The sequence below is a fragment of the Crocodylus porosus genome, unplaced genomic scaffold, assembly GCF_001723895.1.
Source record: "Crocodylus porosus isolate Cpor-Errol unplaced genomic scaffold, CroPor_comp1, whole genome shotgun sequence".
NCBI classification, from domain to species: Eukaryota; Metazoa; Chordata; order Crocodylia; family Crocodylidae; genus Crocodylus; species Crocodylus porosus.
Window position 1 is genome coordinate 1,879,081 of NW_017728944.1, and position 18,885 is coordinate 1,897,965.

At 53.4% G+C, this 18,885-nt stretch overlaps 1 protein-coding gene across 4 annotated transcripts in view; it reads left to right on the forward strand.

The window, feature by feature from the left end:
* The window catches only part of ERBB2 (erb-b2 receptor tyrosine kinase 2), a 45,537-nt gene that overhangs the window by 20,479 nt on the left and 6,173 nt on the right, over window positions 1-18,885 (forward strand). For all 4 annotated transcript variants that reach the window (XM_019550305.1, XM_019550307.1, XM_019550304.1 and 1 more), the window contains 22 exons: window positions 2,941-3,092; window positions 4,079-4,265; window positions 5,324-5,461; window positions 6,348-6,416; window positions 6,831-6,943; window positions 7,400-7,541; window positions 8,299-8,415; window positions 8,731-8,857; window positions 9,445-9,518; window positions 10,444-10,534; window positions 10,972-11,171; window positions 11,795-11,927; window positions 12,823-12,913; window positions 13,133-13,290; window positions 13,536-13,583; window positions 13,953-14,091; window positions 14,595-14,717; window positions 15,218-15,316; window positions 15,866-16,051; window positions 16,856-17,011; window positions 18,583-18,658; window positions 18,738-18,884. In XM_019550305.1, coding sequence (XP_019405850.1) covers window positions 2,941-3,092; window positions 4,079-4,265; window positions 5,324-5,461; window positions 6,348-6,416; window positions 6,831-6,943; window positions 7,400-7,541; window positions 8,299-8,415; window positions 8,731-8,857; window positions 9,445-9,518; window positions 10,444-10,534; window positions 10,972-11,171; window positions 11,795-11,927; window positions 12,823-12,913; window positions 13,133-13,290; window positions 13,536-13,583; window positions 13,953-14,091; window positions 14,595-14,717; window positions 15,218-15,316; window positions 15,866-16,051; window positions 16,856-17,011; window positions 18,583-18,658; window positions 18,738-18,884 — 2,766 coding nt within the window. The remainder of the gene's footprint in view (window positions 1-2,940; window positions 3,093-4,078; window positions 4,266-5,323; window positions 5,462-6,347; window positions 6,417-6,830; window positions 6,944-7,399; window positions 7,542-8,298; window positions 8,416-8,730; window positions 8,858-9,444; window positions 9,519-10,443; window positions 10,535-10,971; window positions 11,172-11,794; window positions 11,928-12,822; window positions 12,914-13,132; window positions 13,291-13,535; window positions 13,584-13,952; window positions 14,092-14,594; window positions 14,718-15,217; window positions 15,317-15,865; window positions 16,052-16,855; window positions 17,012-18,582; window positions 18,659-18,737; window position 18,885) is intronic.

Consider the following 18,885-nt stretch of genomic DNA (forward strand, 5'->3'; position numbering starts at 1 on the left):
AGCAGCACGGAGATCAGAGCTGCAGCCTGGCACTCGGAGCAAGCCAACAGGAGGGGAAACTTCCAGAGGCATCAAGTGAAACAGAGCAGGTTGGCTTGGCCACCTCAGCTAGGCAAAGAGGAAAAAGAATAAAAACAGACTGAGGGCACCACTGCTGGGGGGAGTGAGTGAGATCTATTTTTAACTAAGCCTTTTTGTCTGCCATGCCTAGGAGGCAGCTGATGGAAGGGATGCAGCAGGGTCTAGGTCTGTTCAGTTTTCTGGGTTTCATTACCAGCTCTAAGAAGGGAGGCAGGGGAAGTCTCTTGGGTTAGCGCAGGGGACTTAGATGCAAGTTTCAGGGGCCTTATTTCCAGCTCTGGTGGGGGAATGGGATGTAACAGTTTGAGCAATGCACCTGGAGGCAGGACTCCTGGGTTCTGTTCCTGGCTCTTGGAAAGGAGGGTGTGATCAACTGCTAAGACCTATTTTTCAAGTCTTAGAAGGAAACCAGGGATCTGTTGGTCTCTTTGCTTCAGCTGACTGGATGGCTTGGGAGAAGATTCCCTGCTCTTCTCTATGGTGAAGTTTCTCCACCTGTGAAGCAGACACGATGGATTTATCTGCCCTCGCCTGCCCAAGGCAACATTAAATGTTACCTAGTGTTTGTGACTCAGCCTGAAGTCCTCGCATGTCAGGCCCCTATTAAGCCTCACTTGCTCCAAAACTGGACTTATAAAGTGCTGCATGCTGGACTGTGATATTGAGGGACTCTCTCTCTCTCTCTCTCTCTCTCTCTAATTAATCGACAGAAGCCCTTTGTTCCACTGATCACAATGCAAGGGGAACGGGGGCGGGGAGGGTGAGGAGAAAGGTCCTGACACTCAGAAGCCATCAATCCATTCGGCCTCCCGCTGCGACCTCTCCTCGCCATGAGCTTTTGTACAGGCCAAGGTGGGGGTTGAGAATGGGGTGGGGGTTGGACAAAAAACAAATTGCTCTTTTGCAGGGTCATCGCCAAACCCAATTGTTCTGCCCTGTTGTGGGGAGAAGTTATACAGGAAGCTCATAGGAAGCTGTTGAAAGCAGCCCGGAGATAAATGGATGTTACTTTAATCCGTGACATTTCCTGTAGAGACTGACACTTCCGAAATGTGTCCAGTGTCCAAAATGTGTGGGGAGCAAGTCACCGACCTGCAGGATATTAATGCCAGCCTTAATACATTTCTAGAAGGGGGGTGGTAGCAGGGGGCATGTGGCAGGAAATCATAAACTTTCCAGAGAGCTAGGGGCTGGGGGTGAGGAAGGGGTGGGGAGTTAAACTTGGCTTCAGTGAAGTTGGATTGGTCCTGAGCCTCAGTAGCCATTTGTGTGGGTGTCTTTCCCCATCTAAGTATAGCAGCCAGCTACTAGCAGGGGGTTTAACAGTCAGACTGTACTGCTTAGCTGTGCCATGCTCTCAGCCATCCCTCCTGAACCTTGTTGTCTGCTTTGAATGCAGCAAGGCCCCTTAATAAAGATAAATCCGGCCTGTCAGCTGTATTTCCATTCCCCTAATCAGTTGGCTAGTCCATCCTCCCTGCTTCAGACCAGCCCAGCATGAATCGACCTCAGAGTATTTCTTGAATCTCTGCTGTAAGCCCCACCTGACACTGCCAAAGTGCTGGTGAAAAAGCAACCTGCTCACACACACCTCATACATTATATTTTACTGTAACTTTTCCTTTGGCTTTCAGTGAGTATTTAAAGAGCATGTGCCTGATTTACAAACAGGCAGTGGGTGGGTGGGTAACCACTGGAACAGACAAAAAGAGATAAATGGATGCATAGATGGGAAGAAAGTCAGATCTGGCTGAAAGGTGCTTCCAGAAAAGGTTTAAGATTCACCAGAAGCTGTATTGAAAAGGTTTCTTTTTTAAAAAAACTATTGAGAACTGCTGTCAGGGTCCTGAATGTCCCTTGCAACAAAGGATGGCATCACTGCTATATAATACCATCCAGGTCTTTATTGTGTGCATTACAGTAGTGTCTGGAAGGCTCATTGGTGAGGCCCTGTGAGTGCATGTGTCAAGAGACTGTTCAAGATTATTGCCCTGTTCTTACAGCCAGGGAATTGAGACGCAGAGGGATTTCAAGACCAGGTTTTCCAATAACTCAGCTTGTTGAGGGTTTAAACCCTTCAAAAATCTGACCCCATTGTTGTGTTCTAAGTAGGAGTTAAGCTGTGCCAGAAAATCTGCCCTCCCACCCCAACACACACATTCCCTGTGACTTGCTCAGTGTCCCTGGGTAGCTTGCAGTACAGTCTGTAACAGAACCTAATCTCTGATGTTTCTGTTCAGCACCTTTGCTAAAAGGCTAGACTACACTGGACAGAGGTAGAGAACTTCCTAACTACCAGGGAAGTCCACATTTCAGCTCTGTGCCTTGTCGAGAAGTGCCCCCAAACTATGGCTCAGCATGGTGACTGCCTAGGAGTTGGTTTAGGGCACAGCACTGTTTCTCCAACCTTCACAAGGGTGAGACACACATTCAGATAGACTAGTGGTTCTCAGCCTTTTTGCATTCAAGGCACCCCTTGTTAGACTCAAGACACCCTTGGAAAGTGCCAGCTCTTAGCTTTCACTTCCTTCTTGACTACAGAAAAATAATGAAGCAGCTCTTCGGTTGCAAAGAACTCAGAAAACCCCAAGTGGGTCAGAATGGTTTTGACACTATGGATTCCTATGGGAAATTTTTGGATTTATCCTATGAATCATGTTAGTGTTTGCACACCTACCGGTGCTAATATTGCCTGGCACTCTTAAAAGACTTGCACAGACCCTTTTGAGAATCATGGAGACGGATTCAATGCTGACCCATCTCTCCAGTTGAAGCCCATTGCCTCTGTCCTCTCCAAGTTCCTACCACCTTGGCTTCCCACCCATCTCACTGGCTCCTTCTTTCTTACTCCCATCTTAGTTTGCACAGGGACTGATATGAAGCTACTGCATCCCTCCAGCCCAGAAAACCACTATGCCACCCTCAGTCGCCTCTATCAGGACTGCCAGGTGGTGCAAGGCAACCTGGAGATTACCTACTTGGGAGCAGATGCTGACATGTCTTTCCTCAAGGTGAGTGACTCACCACAGAAGCTCTGTGCTTTCCTTTCCTGGTTCCTGCAGTGGATGACAGATAGCAAGGGGTAACACTGCAGCAATCTGCATATGGGTCATTGCAAGGGATTGAGCCCAGGTCCATCATTCCTGAAAGCATCCTTTGCCACTGCTGGAGCTAAGGAATAGCTCCCATGGTAAGATGTTAGAAAAGGGATGGAACAAAAAAACATGCCTGTTTGCCTGAGAGGACCTTATGAGTCTCCTAATAAATGTACCCCAGCCAATGGGAGCTGCTTCAGGAAATCCATTAGAGGACCCTTCACCTGTAGTCCTGAATTTCAGTCCCACCACAGGTGAGTCCCTACCCGCTGTCTATTTGTGTTTCCTGCTGGGAACATCCACTGGGTGTCTAAGGGTCAAAACATCATGTCTCCCTGGGGGCTGGTGAGGCTGCTAGGCTCCCTCTCAGCAATTTCTTTCTGTGACAAAAGGATAAAGCACTTCCAGTGGGATGGATAGTCTCCATTAGTTTGTCGGTGAGGTGGGGGGATACAGAGAAATGGAGGGAGCAATGTTAAGATTCTGGGATTATTGGTTTTGGAAGAATCTTTCCAAATCAGCTCAGGAATAGTGGGTGGAAGGCTCATCTGTTCTGGGAGAGGATAGATGTCCAGGCAGTCCCCACAATAAGGGAACCAGTCCCCACAGATGTCCAGCTAGTCCTCTTCACCATTCATACATCACTTGGAATTCAGACAATGCTGTGTTCCCATCTTGGCTTTGACCAGCCTGGACCTGATAGAGACTGGAGATCTCCTGGCCCTCCTAAGGGTCACCCGCATCCAGCAGCAGAGCTGTTTGTGATACTGGTGGTTCCAAAAGTCTTGCTTTTGGAGCCAGAGGTCATGGGTTCTGTGCCCACTGACAGCTCATCTAGGGGGTCATCACTTTGGCGTCTGGTCTGATCCAGGTCCCTGGCCTCATCCTCTATGCCCCTGTAGGACATTACAGAGGTCCAAGGCTACGTGCTGATTGCGCAGAACCAAGTGAGCCACCTGCATTTGCAGAACCTGCGGATCATCCGGGGCACTCAGCTCTATGAAGACAAATACGCACTGGCCGTCCTTTTCAACACCAGTCCCAATGAGACAGCAGGACTGATGGAGCTGGGCATGAGACGTCTGACCGGTAGGGAGACTGGTTCCGGAGCCCTTTGGGGTGTGAGTGGCAGTGGCCTGGTCTCTTCAGTAAAACACCCAGAATTATGGTGGTTGGAACATCCTGTTGTATCAGACTGGTGGTTGCCCATCCAGGGCAGTGTCCCCTGTAGCTGGGATCAAAGGTCCTTCAGCTTGATACCCTTTCCATGCCTGGTCAGACCAGTGGTCTACCAAGACCAACATTTCCACCTTTCTATTACTTTTGATCAGACCAGTGATCTGACAGTCTGCTATTCCCTGACCCAGTGACCTGAATCTGTGTGATGGCCAGTGTTCTGGCCATACCTGATCTGACTAGTAACTCATCTAGTGCAATATGCCCCATTCCTGAGAACAGTGATCCCTCTCACCTCATATCCCTGCCTTCCTGCTGTGACAGAGCTGAGCTGTGACGCATTTGCTCTAGTTTTTCCCCCTGTGATAGATCAGAACAATGGTCCATGACGGTCAGCATCTACCATGCTGTGCCAGGTTACAGCAATAGTCTATGTAGGTAGGTGTTGCCAATAGTGCTCCGTTGGCAACACCAACTGCCATGTGGACATGTGGCTAGTACCCTTGTTTCCTTACCACCAGATCCAACCACTGTGCTCAACAAATCATGAATCCCTGTCCCTGAGCAGCCAATGCCAGCTGCTTCAGTGCCCAATGGTGCAATACCCTGGCACTGTGGCTATGTGGTAGCAGATTCCTTCCCAACCATTCCACAGTGGGTGAGTCTTGAGCATGAAAACAAACAGTCCCTGCAGGTCTGATCCTAACTCAGGCATAGCTGATTCATGCAGCTCTTCCAAAGTCCACTGCCTTTTTGATCTTTATTGATGCCTCTACCTTGCCTATATCATTGCATCCCTTTCAGCTGAGAGCACGATCCTCCAGGTACATCACATAGATAAGGATTACTGTGCTGGGGGCAGCTCAGTGTCCCTTCTGGGCCAGTGTCTCACAGCCTGGATGGATGGGCAGGCTGAAGAACAGGTTGCAGTCATGCCCAAGACTCTTTCACAGTTAAATCCATCCTTACAGAGATCCTGAAGGGAGGGGTGATCATTCAGGGGAACCCTCAGCTGTGCTTTCAGGAGACCATCCTGTGGAATGACATCTTCCATAAGTCAAACGACTTCCACCAGAACCAGATAATCGACAGCCAGCGGAACAGGACATGTGAGTGCCCTTCTTGGTTCCCCCCCAGCTGGAGGGGTCAGGTTGTCCACTGTGCTGTGGGAAGCCACAGCATGTCCAGCAGGTCCAGCCTGGCCCATCTAGTGCCATCAGAAAAGCAGTGCTGGTACATGGGGATGTGGGTCAGGCTTCGGATGTGGGAAGGGAGCACAGGCATGTTTTGTGCATGGGACCTGTCCTAGGCAGCAAATTCTTGCAATGTCTTCCACATGCTTCAGGGCAAAGCCTGGGGCAGGGCTTGCTGTAAAACATGAAGCCTCAGCGTGATCCAGACACCAGCATAGCCTCAGCTTGGACCATCCCAGGAGACTAGCTCTAACACGTGAACAAGTCCAGGCTGCTGCTGTGGACACTCCAACTAGGAGCTGAATCCACAGCCGGTGGCATCCAGAGGATTGGAGTGCTGGAGTGGTTCCTTGAGTGCTGTGGTTATGTGGTGCGCCTCACTCCCTAGAGCCACTATGCCCATTGTCACCTGCAGCCACTCACATCCCATGCTCCCTCAGACCTGTCCCAGAAGCCTTTTTACCAGCTTAGACTGTGCCCAGAATGCCCGAAGAGGGTGCAGACAGTGCCCCAAGATACTGCCCATTAACAGAGGACTGGAGATGGGGAACAGTGCTGGGCTTACCATCCCAGGGGCCTGCTGGTCAGCTTCTGAGTCAAGAAGCCACAGCTGGGTGGGAAGCAGATTTTTCACAAATGAGGCCCTAGACCCCTCCCTGGTGGGGAGTTTGTGCAGGGGCCTGGCAAGACCGAGGAGGTGAGGAGTTCATGCCAAAGGGACTGGGGCACGTTTCCCCCCTCACCCAACCCAAAGGTTTGGGGACGTCCTCACAGCTCCTGGCTTCTCTCTGTGTATGCCCAGGCGCTGACTGCCAGAGCTTCTGCCCTGGAGAGCACTGCTGGGGAGCCAGCAAGCAAGACTGCCAGACATGTGAGTACTGGACGCAGGGGCTGTGCTGGATTCCCTTTCTCTATGGCACAGCTCACCCATGTCCCAGTCCAGCCAGCCAGCCAGGCCTGCTCAGAGCTGGACAAGCATGTAGGGTGAACTAGTCCCCACAGCAATTAGGGTAAGGACTTACAAGGCTGGACTGGGTGCTGATGGGAGAGGAGAGTCAAAAATTGGAGGATGGAGGCACTGGGCAGGGAAGAGGTCAGGATGGATCCATGTAAAGGAAGGGGAGGTTGGGACAGAGAACTTGCCCTGCTGGGTCAGGGAGCCCCAAGCTCTGTGGGTACAGTCATTATGCACCTGGCTTCTGTCCACCAATGACACCCAGCAGGACTTAGCAGGTGCCTCTGAGCTGAGCAGATATTCATGGTGGCCCCTCTCTCTCTGTCACAGTGACCAACACTATTTGCCATGGGTGCCCCAGGTGCAAGGGCAACAAGCCAACAGACTGCTGTCATGAGCAGTGTGCAGCAGGCTGCACCGGGCCCAGGCACTCGGACTGCCTGGTGAGTGCCTGCCCACCTATGGGTCTTCACGGTGGGTTAACATGGAGGGACAGAGAACAGGCAGGGTAGGGGGATAGTAGCTCAGATGGGTTAGAGGGCAGGAGGAATGGGTAGAGGCTGGGGAGATGGGTAGTACACGGGGGTGGAGGATGTGATCACCCAGTAGGGTAGGGCAGTAGGGCCAGGGGATTCACATGGTGGAGTTAGGGTGAGGACATGTTAGTATGGGGGATGTTAATCTAGTGGGATTAGAGGGATTGGGGAGTGGGTTTTCACATGGAGAGAGCTAGCAGGGTGGGGGACAGGACATTCATGTACAGGGGCTTAAGGTAACAGTGGGAATGGTTGGTAGGACAGGGCGGGAGGGAAGGCAGGGTGAGACTGGATGCAAGAGATGGGGCTGGGAAATTGGTTACCCCAGTGACTGAGGTCATAGATTGGCTCACTCTCCCCCAGGCCTGCTTGAACTTCAATGGGAGTGGCACCTGCCAGCTTCATTGTCCCCCGCTTGTCATCTACAACTCAGACACCTTTGAATCAGTGAATAACCCAGATGCGCGTTACACCTTTGGAGCCAGCTGTGTCAAAAAGTGTCCCTGTAAGTGTCACTCCCCACCCCTGGGAGGTCCCACTGGGGGTGGATGTAGGTGGGCTGAGGGAGGCAGCTGCAAATGCTGGGGCTGTGGCCACACACTCCTGTGTGATGGATACCCATGAATGGGGTGGGGACGGGGGGTCAGTTTGCAAAGTTCCCCTTGCTGGCAGGCTGAAGTCCCAGCTGGGAGGTCACCACAGTCTGAGAGGCTTGCTTGGGGCTTCTGCAAATAGGATGCAATCCCCTTTGTGGATTATGAATCCACAGAGCTCTAGGGAACATGCATGCCCTCTGCTTCAGCACTAACCAAACTCCTTATGCTGGGATTAAGCACGTAAAGGTTAATAGCCAGGGAGCTGCATGATGCTTTGCTATGAGGAGCTGCTGTGGGGGATCATTCCTCTCCCCATCTCCCAGAGACACCCGCACTGAGGATCAGGTGCCTGGATCCAAGCGTCTGAGAGATTTGAACCCAGCTCAGAGTTTAGGGGCCTGGATTGAAACCCTGGCTTGGAACTAGCCAGGTTTGTGTGAGATACCAGGCTCATGCATTTATTGACAGTCTTTACCAGAGTCCCAATCATGAATGGCTTCCATCCTACAGCCCCACTATAGCAAGCTGAGGCCTGGAGAGGCAAAGTGACTGGCCCACAGTTACACACAGGGGGTCTGTGGCAGAGCTGGGACTCCAATCTAAGGGATGCAGTCCTGCACCCCAGACTAGAAGTCCTGACGGATGGTCCCTCTTCCTCTCCTGCAGATAACTACCTTGCAACTGAAGTTGGATCCTGCACGCTGGTGTGTCCCCAGAACAGCCATGAGGTGACCGTGGACAATGTGCAGAAGTGTGAGAAGTGCAGCAAGCCCTGCCCAGAAGGTAGAGCCAAGAGCCTGGAGCCCCCTCCTCACCTCTACCCAGAGAGAGAGTGGGGAAGGCAGGTCCAGCAAACAAGTTCCCTTTGGGAAGAAGGAGGAAGCATGTGGAGGCACATGAAGTCCCTGGGGAGTTGATAATAGGGAGCAGTAGGAGGGGCTGGGAGGTGCCTCCATCCTGACAAGAGGGGTAGGGAGGGCATGGGGAGTGTGAGGGTTAGAGGGGGTCAAGTTGAGCAGTTCCATCCTGGGGTCTAACCAGTCTGGATGAGGGAGAAGTGTTAGTCTCCCTCAGCCACCTGCCCTTTCTCTCTCCTAGCCTGCTATGGGCTGGGTGTGGACTTCCTGAAGGGTGTCCGGGCAGTCAACTCCTCCAACATCCACCACTTCACCGGTTGCACCAAGATCTTTGGGAGCCTGGCCTTCCTGCCTGAGACCTTCGCAGGGTGAGTAGCAGCTTCAGAAGTCTCCATCTCTGCTGCCCAGGCCTTGCAAACTTGGCATGGCTCCAGCCTGGGGAGCTAAGGCCCTACATAGTATTGGACTCTGGTTGGCAGCAGCGGGGCGGGGGGAAGGACTTGTGCTCATGGCATGTCAGGGCACCAGGAGCTGCCCAGCTCCAAGGTCTGCTGTCTGGCAAAGGAGCAGATCCCCTGCTCCAAAAGCACATGCCTCCATTCAGTGCAGGACCCATGACACACAGCTGAGTGACTTTGATTCTGTCCAGTAGGGGGCAAACCACTGCCACTTTATTACGCACATTTTTGTCTTGAGTCGAACCTCCCTGATGATGCAGCCTGGCTGGCCTGAGCTCAGTGTTTAAAGGGGTGCAAAGCAAGCATGACCCTGGGCTTCATCACTTCACATCCAAGCATCTGTTCACTCCTCAAAAATTTCCTGCTGGACCTAGCTGAAAGCATGGTGCAATAGGCCTTGTGGAGGAGGGGGCAGGGTCTCAGGTGATTCCCCCATTGCATGATGCTTGGGTCTACCTCTATGGGCTCCCCCCAGAACTCTGCTCCTTCTCTAACAGGGATCCCAGCACCAAGATGGCACCCCTGGATCCAGAGTGGCTGAAGATCTTTGAGAACCTGGAGGAGCTGACAGGTGGGGGGTGGAGTCCTTCATATCCTGGCCTCTGTATGCTCACATGCATGTGCACACACCCATACACACTCATATACTTGGTCCCAGTGCCCTGCTTATTTCCACCAAACCAAAAGCCAAAGCTGCATTTTCTGACATGTAGATGTGTTCCATTCTCTTGCAAAGCTGCTGGGATGGGATTGAATGATGCAGCTGCCCAAGGAGCTCATTGCCAGGCTCAAGCCTCTCTTTGAGGCTGAGGCTGAGGCTTTTGCTAAAGATCATGTGACACCAGGTTAGAAATCCTAGAGCTGCTGCAGTGTGTGCGTGCAGGTGGAGTGCCCACTGGGAGCAGCCCGGGGCAGGGTGCCCTTTGTCTGGACTTCACTGAAAGGTTTTGCCAGCATAGCGAAGATCACATGCCTGAGCAACACGGTTCTGCAGATAACTTCCCCCTACCCTGTTTTGGATACAGCTATGCCAGTCAGAGGGCTTTTGCCCCAAGCAGGGGTTGGCAACATTTTCAGGCAGACAGCCAAAATCACCCACAACCTTGACCTGTAAGATGTTGGCATGCCAGGGGTGGACGGCAGGGAGCCGTGAAGAGCCCGATCCTTGTTGTAGCAGTGCAGCCCTGGCCTCTTCCCCAAGGTATAAGTGCCAAAGAAAATGCCTTTGCCATGCTCTGGCATGTGTGCTGGTGGTTCCCTACCTCTGCCCCAAAGCTGCTGTGGACTGGGGAGATGGAAACCAGAAAAAAACTCTTCTCTTGCAATATGTAGCATCTCCTCTAAGAGGCTGTATACAGCTGTAGTCTTAGCCAGGCATTGAGTCATGTGGGTGATGGAAGTTGGTGGTAAGCCAGTGGGTAGAATAGATCCATTGCTGGCTTGTTGTAGCCTGTTGTTCAGATGGATCAGGACATGACCCTGTGTGTGTTTCACAGGCTTCCTATACATCGAGTCCTGGCCAGAGAGCCTGTCAGACCTGAGTGTCTTCCAGAACCTGCGGGTCATCCGTGGACGGGTACTCCACAAGTGAGTTGGCCCTTGTGGTGGAAAGAGACATGCCCTCCACTGGGTCCGTGTCCCCTGGGAATACCTGAGGCATACAGCCTGATAAAGGAGTGAAGGGAGAGGCCCAAAGGTCTTGCTCACTCAAGGAGCAGCAGAACAAATCAGCTGTTCCTCTCTGGGGACACCTCCTGAGCAATGGGCATGGGGCCCTTTGTCTCTAAACTTCTGCTTGGTTGGAAGTCACCCACATATGGAATGAGTTTGCTCAATCTCAGCCTAGAGCCCCACCCCTGCCTCTAACCACCAGCACAGTTTATGGCATGGAAGAGCCAGATGGGATGATGAATCCATTCAAGATCTGTCCCCACTCCCTATGTGGGGTCAGCTGGGCCCCCGCTTGCTGAAACCCTCCAGTAACGCTGTCCTGCTCACCATATGCTGTGGCCATCTCTCTGCAGTGGTGCCTACTCCCTGATGCTGCAGAACCTCTCCATTGTCTCACTGGGCCTGCGCTCCTTGCAGGAGATCAGCGGCGGGATGGTGCTGGTTCACCAGAACCCCAACCTCTGCTTCCTCCAGAAGGTGCCTTGGAAGGCCATCTTCAGGAACCCGCGCCAGGCCCTTTTCCAGACCCACAACAAGCCCACAGATCAGTGTGGTAAGAAGGCAGGGGTTACAGGATGGTTGGTCCTCTGCTTCCTCTGGAACCCAGTTCCAATGCCCAATTCAGCTGGGCTTTGGGTGGCCCTGGCAAGCTAGATTGGCATCAGCGGCTGGGGCATTGGAGGATGGGCTTAGCAAGGAGCAGTACACAGTGCCAATTTTATCCCCAAGCTCACCCTCAGGGCCTCTTAGTACCCTGATGCCAACTGTCTTGTCAGCTGCCTCCCTGCCCCCAGGTGCCAGTGGGTGCTGCCCTGACTGACATATCCCTCCAGCCCCAGGGCCCATGGGCACTCTTTGCATTGACTGATGTCTCCACCTATTCTATCAAGTGCTCCCCATTGACTAGCACGTGTACCCAGTGGGTACTACCTGGTGCATGTCCCATACTCCTCATTGATGCCACCATCTGTGATCTCAGCTGTGTCTCCCTGGTAACCACTGATCCTTCATCCTCCTCTTCTGTCATGGGCATTTTCTGCTGCTGTTCTGTGTCTGGGGGAGTCCCTGATCCTGCCCACCACCAAAATGCCAGGGGGGGGGTTGGGCATTTCTGTAAGGGGCCATGTGGACTGAGGATCAGGTAGACGGGACTCTAACCATGGCCTCCTCCTTCAGAGAAAGAGGGGTTGGTGTGCTACTACCTCTGTGCCCAGGGGCTCTGCTGGGGCCCCGGCCCGACGCAATGCATCAGCTGTGAGCGGTTTCTGCGTGGGCAGGAGTGTGTGGAGTCCTGCAACATCCTGGATGGGTAAGCAGGGGCTCTGCTGGTGCAGGGGAGCTGCTCCTTGGCTGCATGTGATGGGCACCACATCCAATACTTAACCCTGGCACCAGCCAGGCTGCCCCCTCTGCTGCCCCATCAGCCCTACTGGAGCTGCCCTAGCTGGGCTGTGCATGTCTCCAGGGGGCCATGTGGACTGAGTACTTGCAGGGGTTGACCTTCCCAGGCCAACCACTGAGTCTCCACTAAGGAGGGCATTTGCCCTTTGGGATGGGGCTGGGAGGGAAATGGATGCAGAGGTTGCTTCCTGACTCCCCTTGCGTGGGGAGAGTGGGGAGCAGTCTGGCAGCCTATGGGTTCAGACCAGTAGGGTCTGGGGGTTGTTTGGAGAGAGAGAGATACTTAACCTGCTTTGGAGGCACTTGGCTCTGCTCTGGCTTGAGGAAGGATGCCCTTCAGTGTGGTTCACACCCTCTTTGGGAGTGTGGATGGGGTCCAGATTGTGCAAAGTCCAGAATTCCCACTAGGTCCCTTAAAGACTTGGGCAGCAGCCTTGGAGGCTGCTGACCCCATCCCAGTCACACCTGCTCACTGCAAAAGATCAACAGGACATATCTGGGGGTGGGAGGCGGGGGGACAGTGAATGGGGCAGAGTCCAGAGGCAGGTCTGGTGATCCCTGGGGAGAGCCTCCATATGGGGCCCCCATTCCTGGTCCAGACTCAAGGGATTGGAGGTGGCTGTATCAGCCTGGGGCAGAGGGATATCCCTGCTCCCCTGTGTGGCTCCTCTGTGAGAAGCACTGCCATGTTTGCAGGGACCTGGCACTTACTCCCATTGCTAGCAGGGAGATGGGCCTGAGCTGGGACAGTCCAGTGGGTTTGTACAGAGGCTGGGTCAGAGTCTGGTTCCTCCTCCTGACAGGGCTGTCCGGGAACATGCCAACGGGACCCGTTGCCTCCCCTGTCACCCTGAGTGTCTACCCCAGAATGGCACAGAAACTTGCCATGGATCGGTGAGGATTGGTGTGCAGGGGTGGGGGAGAGGGAAGGGGGGAGGGGATTGGGTGGTACACCCCCTTGAATAGAAAGGGAGGGGGCAGCCACCATTTCTAATCCATTTTGGCCAGCGTTATTGACCAAGTCTTTGGGTTGTCCCTGGACTTCTGGGTTTCTGAACTTCCCGCTGCACCCTGGCTGTGTTCTCTGTACTCACCACGCATCCTTCACCTCAGGAGGCAGACGAGTGTGTGGCCTGCGCCCATTACAAAGATGACCAGTACTGCGTGGATAAGTGCCCAAGTGGGGTGAAAGCTGACTCCTTTGTGCCTATCTGGAAATACCCAGACAAAGATGGCATCTGCCAGCTGTGCCAAACCAACTGCACCCACTTGTGAGTACAAACAGCTAGCTGGAACCAGGCTTTGCCTCCTGAGCACAAAGGCAGAGGGGTTTGGCTGCATAGGAGAAAGCAAAACTGGGCTGAGTGACTGGGGATGGGCAGAGGAGAGGAAAGGACTGGAGGTACCCCAGCAGATGGCATAAGGCAGGAGGCCCTGTCACCTGGCACTGGGGATTTCCCCTGGCCCATCTATTTCCCATCAGTTAACAAGTCTTCTTCTCTGTATCTTCCCCCAGGTGCACAATTCGGGATGAGGATGGTTGCCCCGTGGACCAGAAGCCAAGGTATTGTGCACCCCCACCATGCCCACCTCCCTGCTCCTGCTGAGTGCCCCCACATGTCACTTACAGGGTTTTGTCCTCTCTTGGGGAATCTGGATCCCTCTGCCCCACTGTATTACCACTCTCTGGACAGGGAACCCCAGAGGAAAAATCCCTGTTGGGGAAGGAGGCAGCCCTACAGAACTCCCAGGACCACGAGATCTGGGATAGTCCTGGGCAGATCATCCTTCCCTATGGGCCTCCCTGGGAGACGTGTCCTGGGTATACCCTCCCTTGACCCCAACCCATCCCTGTCCTCTGTAGGGAGTCAAATCAGTCTCCTTCATAGACTGGTCCCCAGTGTAATTCAGCAGCCACCCCATCCTTTCCCAGCCAGGTGACATCCATCATTGCCAGCGTGGTTGGTGCCCTCCTGGCTTTGGTGCTTGTCCTCCTCACCATAGTGTGCATCAAGAAGAAGAGGCAGCAGGAGAGGAAGCACACGATGCGGCGCCTCCTGCAGGAGACCGAGGTATGGCAGAGGTCCCTAGCCTCATACCCTTAGTTCCCGGCCCTTGGGCTGCTCCCGATTCTCCATTTCCTACAGCAAGAGTGCTCAACCCCCAGGCCACAAGCCAAATCCAGCCCACAGAGCCACAGCATCTGGTTCACAGGGCTCCCCACAGGTCGGGAAATGTAGTGGCAGGGAAGCAGTGGCAATTAATACTGCCACTCCCTGGGGCTCAATTAATACTGTCACTTCCTGGGGCTCAATACAGCAGCTCCTCTGTTGCCAAATTCCTAAGCCTTGCACAGCCAGATTGGGCCCTGCCATGCCCACCCCACGTGCCTGATTGGGCCCACCAGCCAGATCCAGCCCATGGATGGAGCACGCACTGCCCATCCAACCTGCAGAGCAAAAAGGTTGACCACCACTGTCCTACAGAAATACAAGACAGGCTTCAACAGGAGCTGACAGGTCCTGTGGTCCCTGGCTTGTGTCCTCACTAATGCTGGTTTCCTCCTTACTGGCAGCTGGTGGAGCCACTGACCCCCAGTGGGGCTCTTCCCAACCAGGCCCAGATGCGGATCCTCAAGGAGACTGAGCTCAAAAAAGTGAAAGTTTTGGGCTCTGGAGCCTTTGGCACTGTCTACAAGGTGAGACTGGGTGGGGGGCATCAGGCACCTTCCAGAGCATGCCAATGCTTCCCCCCTTCAAGAGTAAAGCATAAGGTGTTCAGGCTAGGAGTGTAGGGGCTACAAGACTCATGGGCAGGGTAGAGGGGTGAGACCATGGTTGTCTCAGTGGGCTGTGGGGAGCAGGGCTGAGAGCTGGGTAGATGCAGTGGGGAGCATCATGGCTGGGGGTTGTTAAGCCCACTTACTCAGACATTTAAGCAGCACCCACAGGCTCCTGGGGAGATGAGGGGATTATTCCTACCCTGAGATCCTTTATTTGGTCCTCATCAAGCAAGGCTCATGCTTGAACAGGCAGCTGTGATAGTGCATTCCCATTTCACCAGTGCCAGTGCTCAGCCCCTTGGCCATGACCTTTAGCTTCACCTAGCCCCAACTTTTGTGCTGACTTTATGGGGCCTATGGGAGCTCTCTGTGGATTGGTGTGGCAATGTGCCCATGGCTTCCTCCTCCCTCCTCAGGGCATCTGGATCCCGGATGGCGAGAGCATCAAGATCCCTGTGGCCATCAAGGTCTTGAGAGAGAACACATCACCCAAGGCCAACAAGGAGATCCTAGACGTGAGTGCACGTGATGTACATACACTGCACACGTGTGTTCCACTGCATGGCATACGCACAATGGCCTTGTGTGGGGACAAGACTAACAAAACCAGCCACGCAGCTTCATTGCAAGCTACTAGTTCATAGACCCTCACACAGGTCCCCTCTGGTCTGAGGGCTCAAACCACTAAGCCCCAATTGACACGCCATAGCAATGAGTATAAACTGTCCTTGCCCCACAGAGCTACCCAAAGTGGCTCCTGCCCACCTGCTCCACTCTCATCCTGGGCACCTCAGCAGGTGGGTGTGATGAGTGGGGACAGCCTGTCTGGTTGTTACCCAGTTTGAATTATTGGAAAAGGGAAGAAGGGTGCCCTCATGCCATGTCCTTTGTTTGATCTCCACCTTGCAAGATTTCCTGATCACAGAGGGACCCCTGCAAGGGGTCCCAGGGACCCCAGGGGAATCAAGGGGTTGGGTCTGGTCTAGGAGTCTGTCTCTCTCCATGGCTGGGTGGAGCCTCCTGCTGGGTGTTTTTGTTTCAAACTCCCTTCCTCTCCGCCCTAGGAGGCCTATGTGATGGCAGGTGTAGGCAGCCCCTATGTCTCCCGCCTGTTGGGCATCTGCCTCACCTCCACAGTGCAGCTGGTCACCCAGCTCATGCCTTATGGCTGCCTCCTGGACTATGTGCGTGAGAATAAAGACCGCATTGGCTCCCAAGACCTGCTCAACTGGTGTGTGCAGATAGCAAAGGTAGGAGGATCCCTGGCAAGGTGGGAGGGATGGCTTATCAGCCTCATCACCAGTTAATGCTTCTTGGGTGACTGGGGAGTACAGGTTCAAATCCTAGCTGAGCCCACTAGGCCATTTCCCACTCAATGAGTTTACCCTGGTTAGGTCTCATCTCCTCTGCTCAGGCATTAAAGATCATATGGCCATGCTCATAAGCATAGGGAAGGGGCTTTACAGGACTTGCTGCCTCAAACTTGCACTGCATTGTGGTCATTCCCCATCCCAGAGGTGGCTGCATTTTTCCAGCATGTACCCCAATGCTTGCATCCTCCAGGATGAAGGGTGTTATCCAGACCCAGGAAGTAAATTGATGTCAAAATGCAGCCACTACCTCCCATGTCTGCAGTGCTAGAGGATACTATGTCATCCAATTCATGAGTGTGCCTCATGACATCAAGTAGCTCCCTGGCACAAAAGGGCATCATTCCACATTCCCAAATGGCCTGCTAGGTATCAAGGGACTATTACCTAGTGGGTAGAGCAGGAGGGTACAGGAGGACTCCTGGGTTCTGCTCCCAGCTCTGCTATTGACTTGCTGGGTGACTTTAGGTGACTCATTAGCCCTTTCTATGCCTCACTTTGAAGAGGTCTGTCCTCCAGAAGGGGTGGTTAGGTCTGATGTCTGCAGCATGCTTTGAGACTTCCCCCAGAGGGCACTGCACTGCTAAGGTGGGTGAGGCAGTCAGATAGATGGATTCCCTGAGAACTCTAGCCCCAGGGTTGAGGGTTACGGATATCTGTGTCGTTCTCCCCTCCGAACACCAGGGCATGAGCTACCTGGAGGATGTGCGGCTCGTGCACCGTGACCTCGCTGCTCGCAATGTCCTGGTGAAAAGCCCCAATCACGTGAAAATCACAGACTTTGGCTTGGCCCGGCTGCTGGACATCGATGAGACAGAGTACCATGCGGATGGGGGCAAGGTGAGGCATGTGGGACCCAATTCTGAGAAGCCAGCAATGAGCCTGGCCATAATCTACCATTAGCGGAGCTCCTCCCTGGAGCAGTGTCTCATTACAAGCACATGGTGGCTGTGAGCTGTGGCTGGCACATGGGCAGGAAGCCATGGGAGTCCCTTGCTCCCCCAAGTGCCAGGCTGAGAGCAGTGAGGCTGGGGCACTGTACCACAGAGGGACACTTGCTGGGCAGGGAGGGCAAGGTGGCACTGGGTTGGCTTCTCCTCATGCTGTCCTGGCAGAACACCCCTTTGCCCCAAATCAGCTCCATCCCCTGCTTCCTTCACAGCCCAGTCACTGCTATGGCACTAATGATACCTCAAAGCAGGGCACTAACCTAGAGGTATCAAGCTCATCTGGCCCCAAAGCCCCACAGACCAGTGCCATGTACAGCACACACTAGCCCTGGCCTCTTGCATGGCAGGTGGCACCTACATCAAACCAACCCTGCACACTGGATCTGTCACATAGCCCTGTGGGGCCAATCTGTGTGTCCCATCTAGGGCTGGCACCAGTGTGTGCTGTATGTGGCACATGAGATCAGCCCAAGACCCACAGGCAGCACAGCAGGCCAGATGATAGCACTCCATGAGCTGGATCAGGCCATGGGCTGGATCTTTCACACTGTTGCCCATTGCCCCCCTCCTCCCCCCTACTAGTGCACATATGTGCCCTCTCACCAGAAAGGGGCAACTCAAATGATAAGTGCCATTTCAGTCTATCTAGGCTTCCTCCTCCTCATGCGCATGGATTTGGCATTTATTGTTGGCTTTATTGTCTTTAATAGCCCATGTCTTTATTGGGCTAATGCCTGGGACCTGGTTGCTAGTCGGTCTCTCTGCTATGCCATTCTGATTGGTGTGTGAGCAGAGATTTGTCCTGCAGCAATAGAGGAGTGGGTGATGAACATAAGCCCTAACTGGGCTTATAGCTACTAGGCCTTTTTACTCAAGGAAGTGAACCACACTCAAATGGTCTTTGGTTCGCTGAGCACTGCCTGTATGTACTAGCCAGGCCAATATGCCATAGTACAGGTTTGTGGCCTTATCGTGTTTTTATGGTACTAGGGTATGGGCTAGGCCTGGGGTCCATTTCTGCTGGTGTGAGACTGCAGTTGTATCTAGGAATACTTGCTGCCATCTGACCCAGTGGTGAAAAGTTGGTAGCAGGACCCAGTGAGCTGAAGAACGAGAAAGATTGGTCAAATACTGAGATATGAGACTAGGAAAAGAAATAGCAAACCTCAAAATATTTTAGTTTCTAAATATAGCTGCACTGCCTTACAGAAGCTATAATTTGGATCCCTCTTTTTCTCATTGTGCTTTGTGCTGGGCTCCCCAGCTGGACTTCAGATTCCTCTATGCATTGCTTCCCCTCACCCAGAGGGGAGACTGTGATGCATCAAGCATGAGGTAGTCAGTTAGTATTTATTTGCTGTTACCTGCAAACTCCTCCACCCACGGATGCCAAAGCTCCCAAATACATACAAAGCAAAGCTGAACTTACACCACCCATGTTGCTCTCTCTCCTGTACTCAGGTCCCCATCAAGTGGATGGCTCTGGAGTCCATCCTACGCCGGAAGTTCACACACCAGAGTGATGTCTGGAGCTATGGTATGTTACATCCCCAGCTGTAGGGTCTCTGGTGGTGAAAATCCTGCTGCTCCTGGCCCTGACATGTCTGACTTTCCAGGCGTGACGGTTTGGGAGCTGATGACCTTTGGTGCCAAGCCATATGATGGAATCCCTGCTCGTGAGATCCCCGACCTCCTGGAGAAGGGGGAGAGGCTGCCACAGCCTCCCATCTGCACCATCGATGTCTATATGATCATGGTGAAATG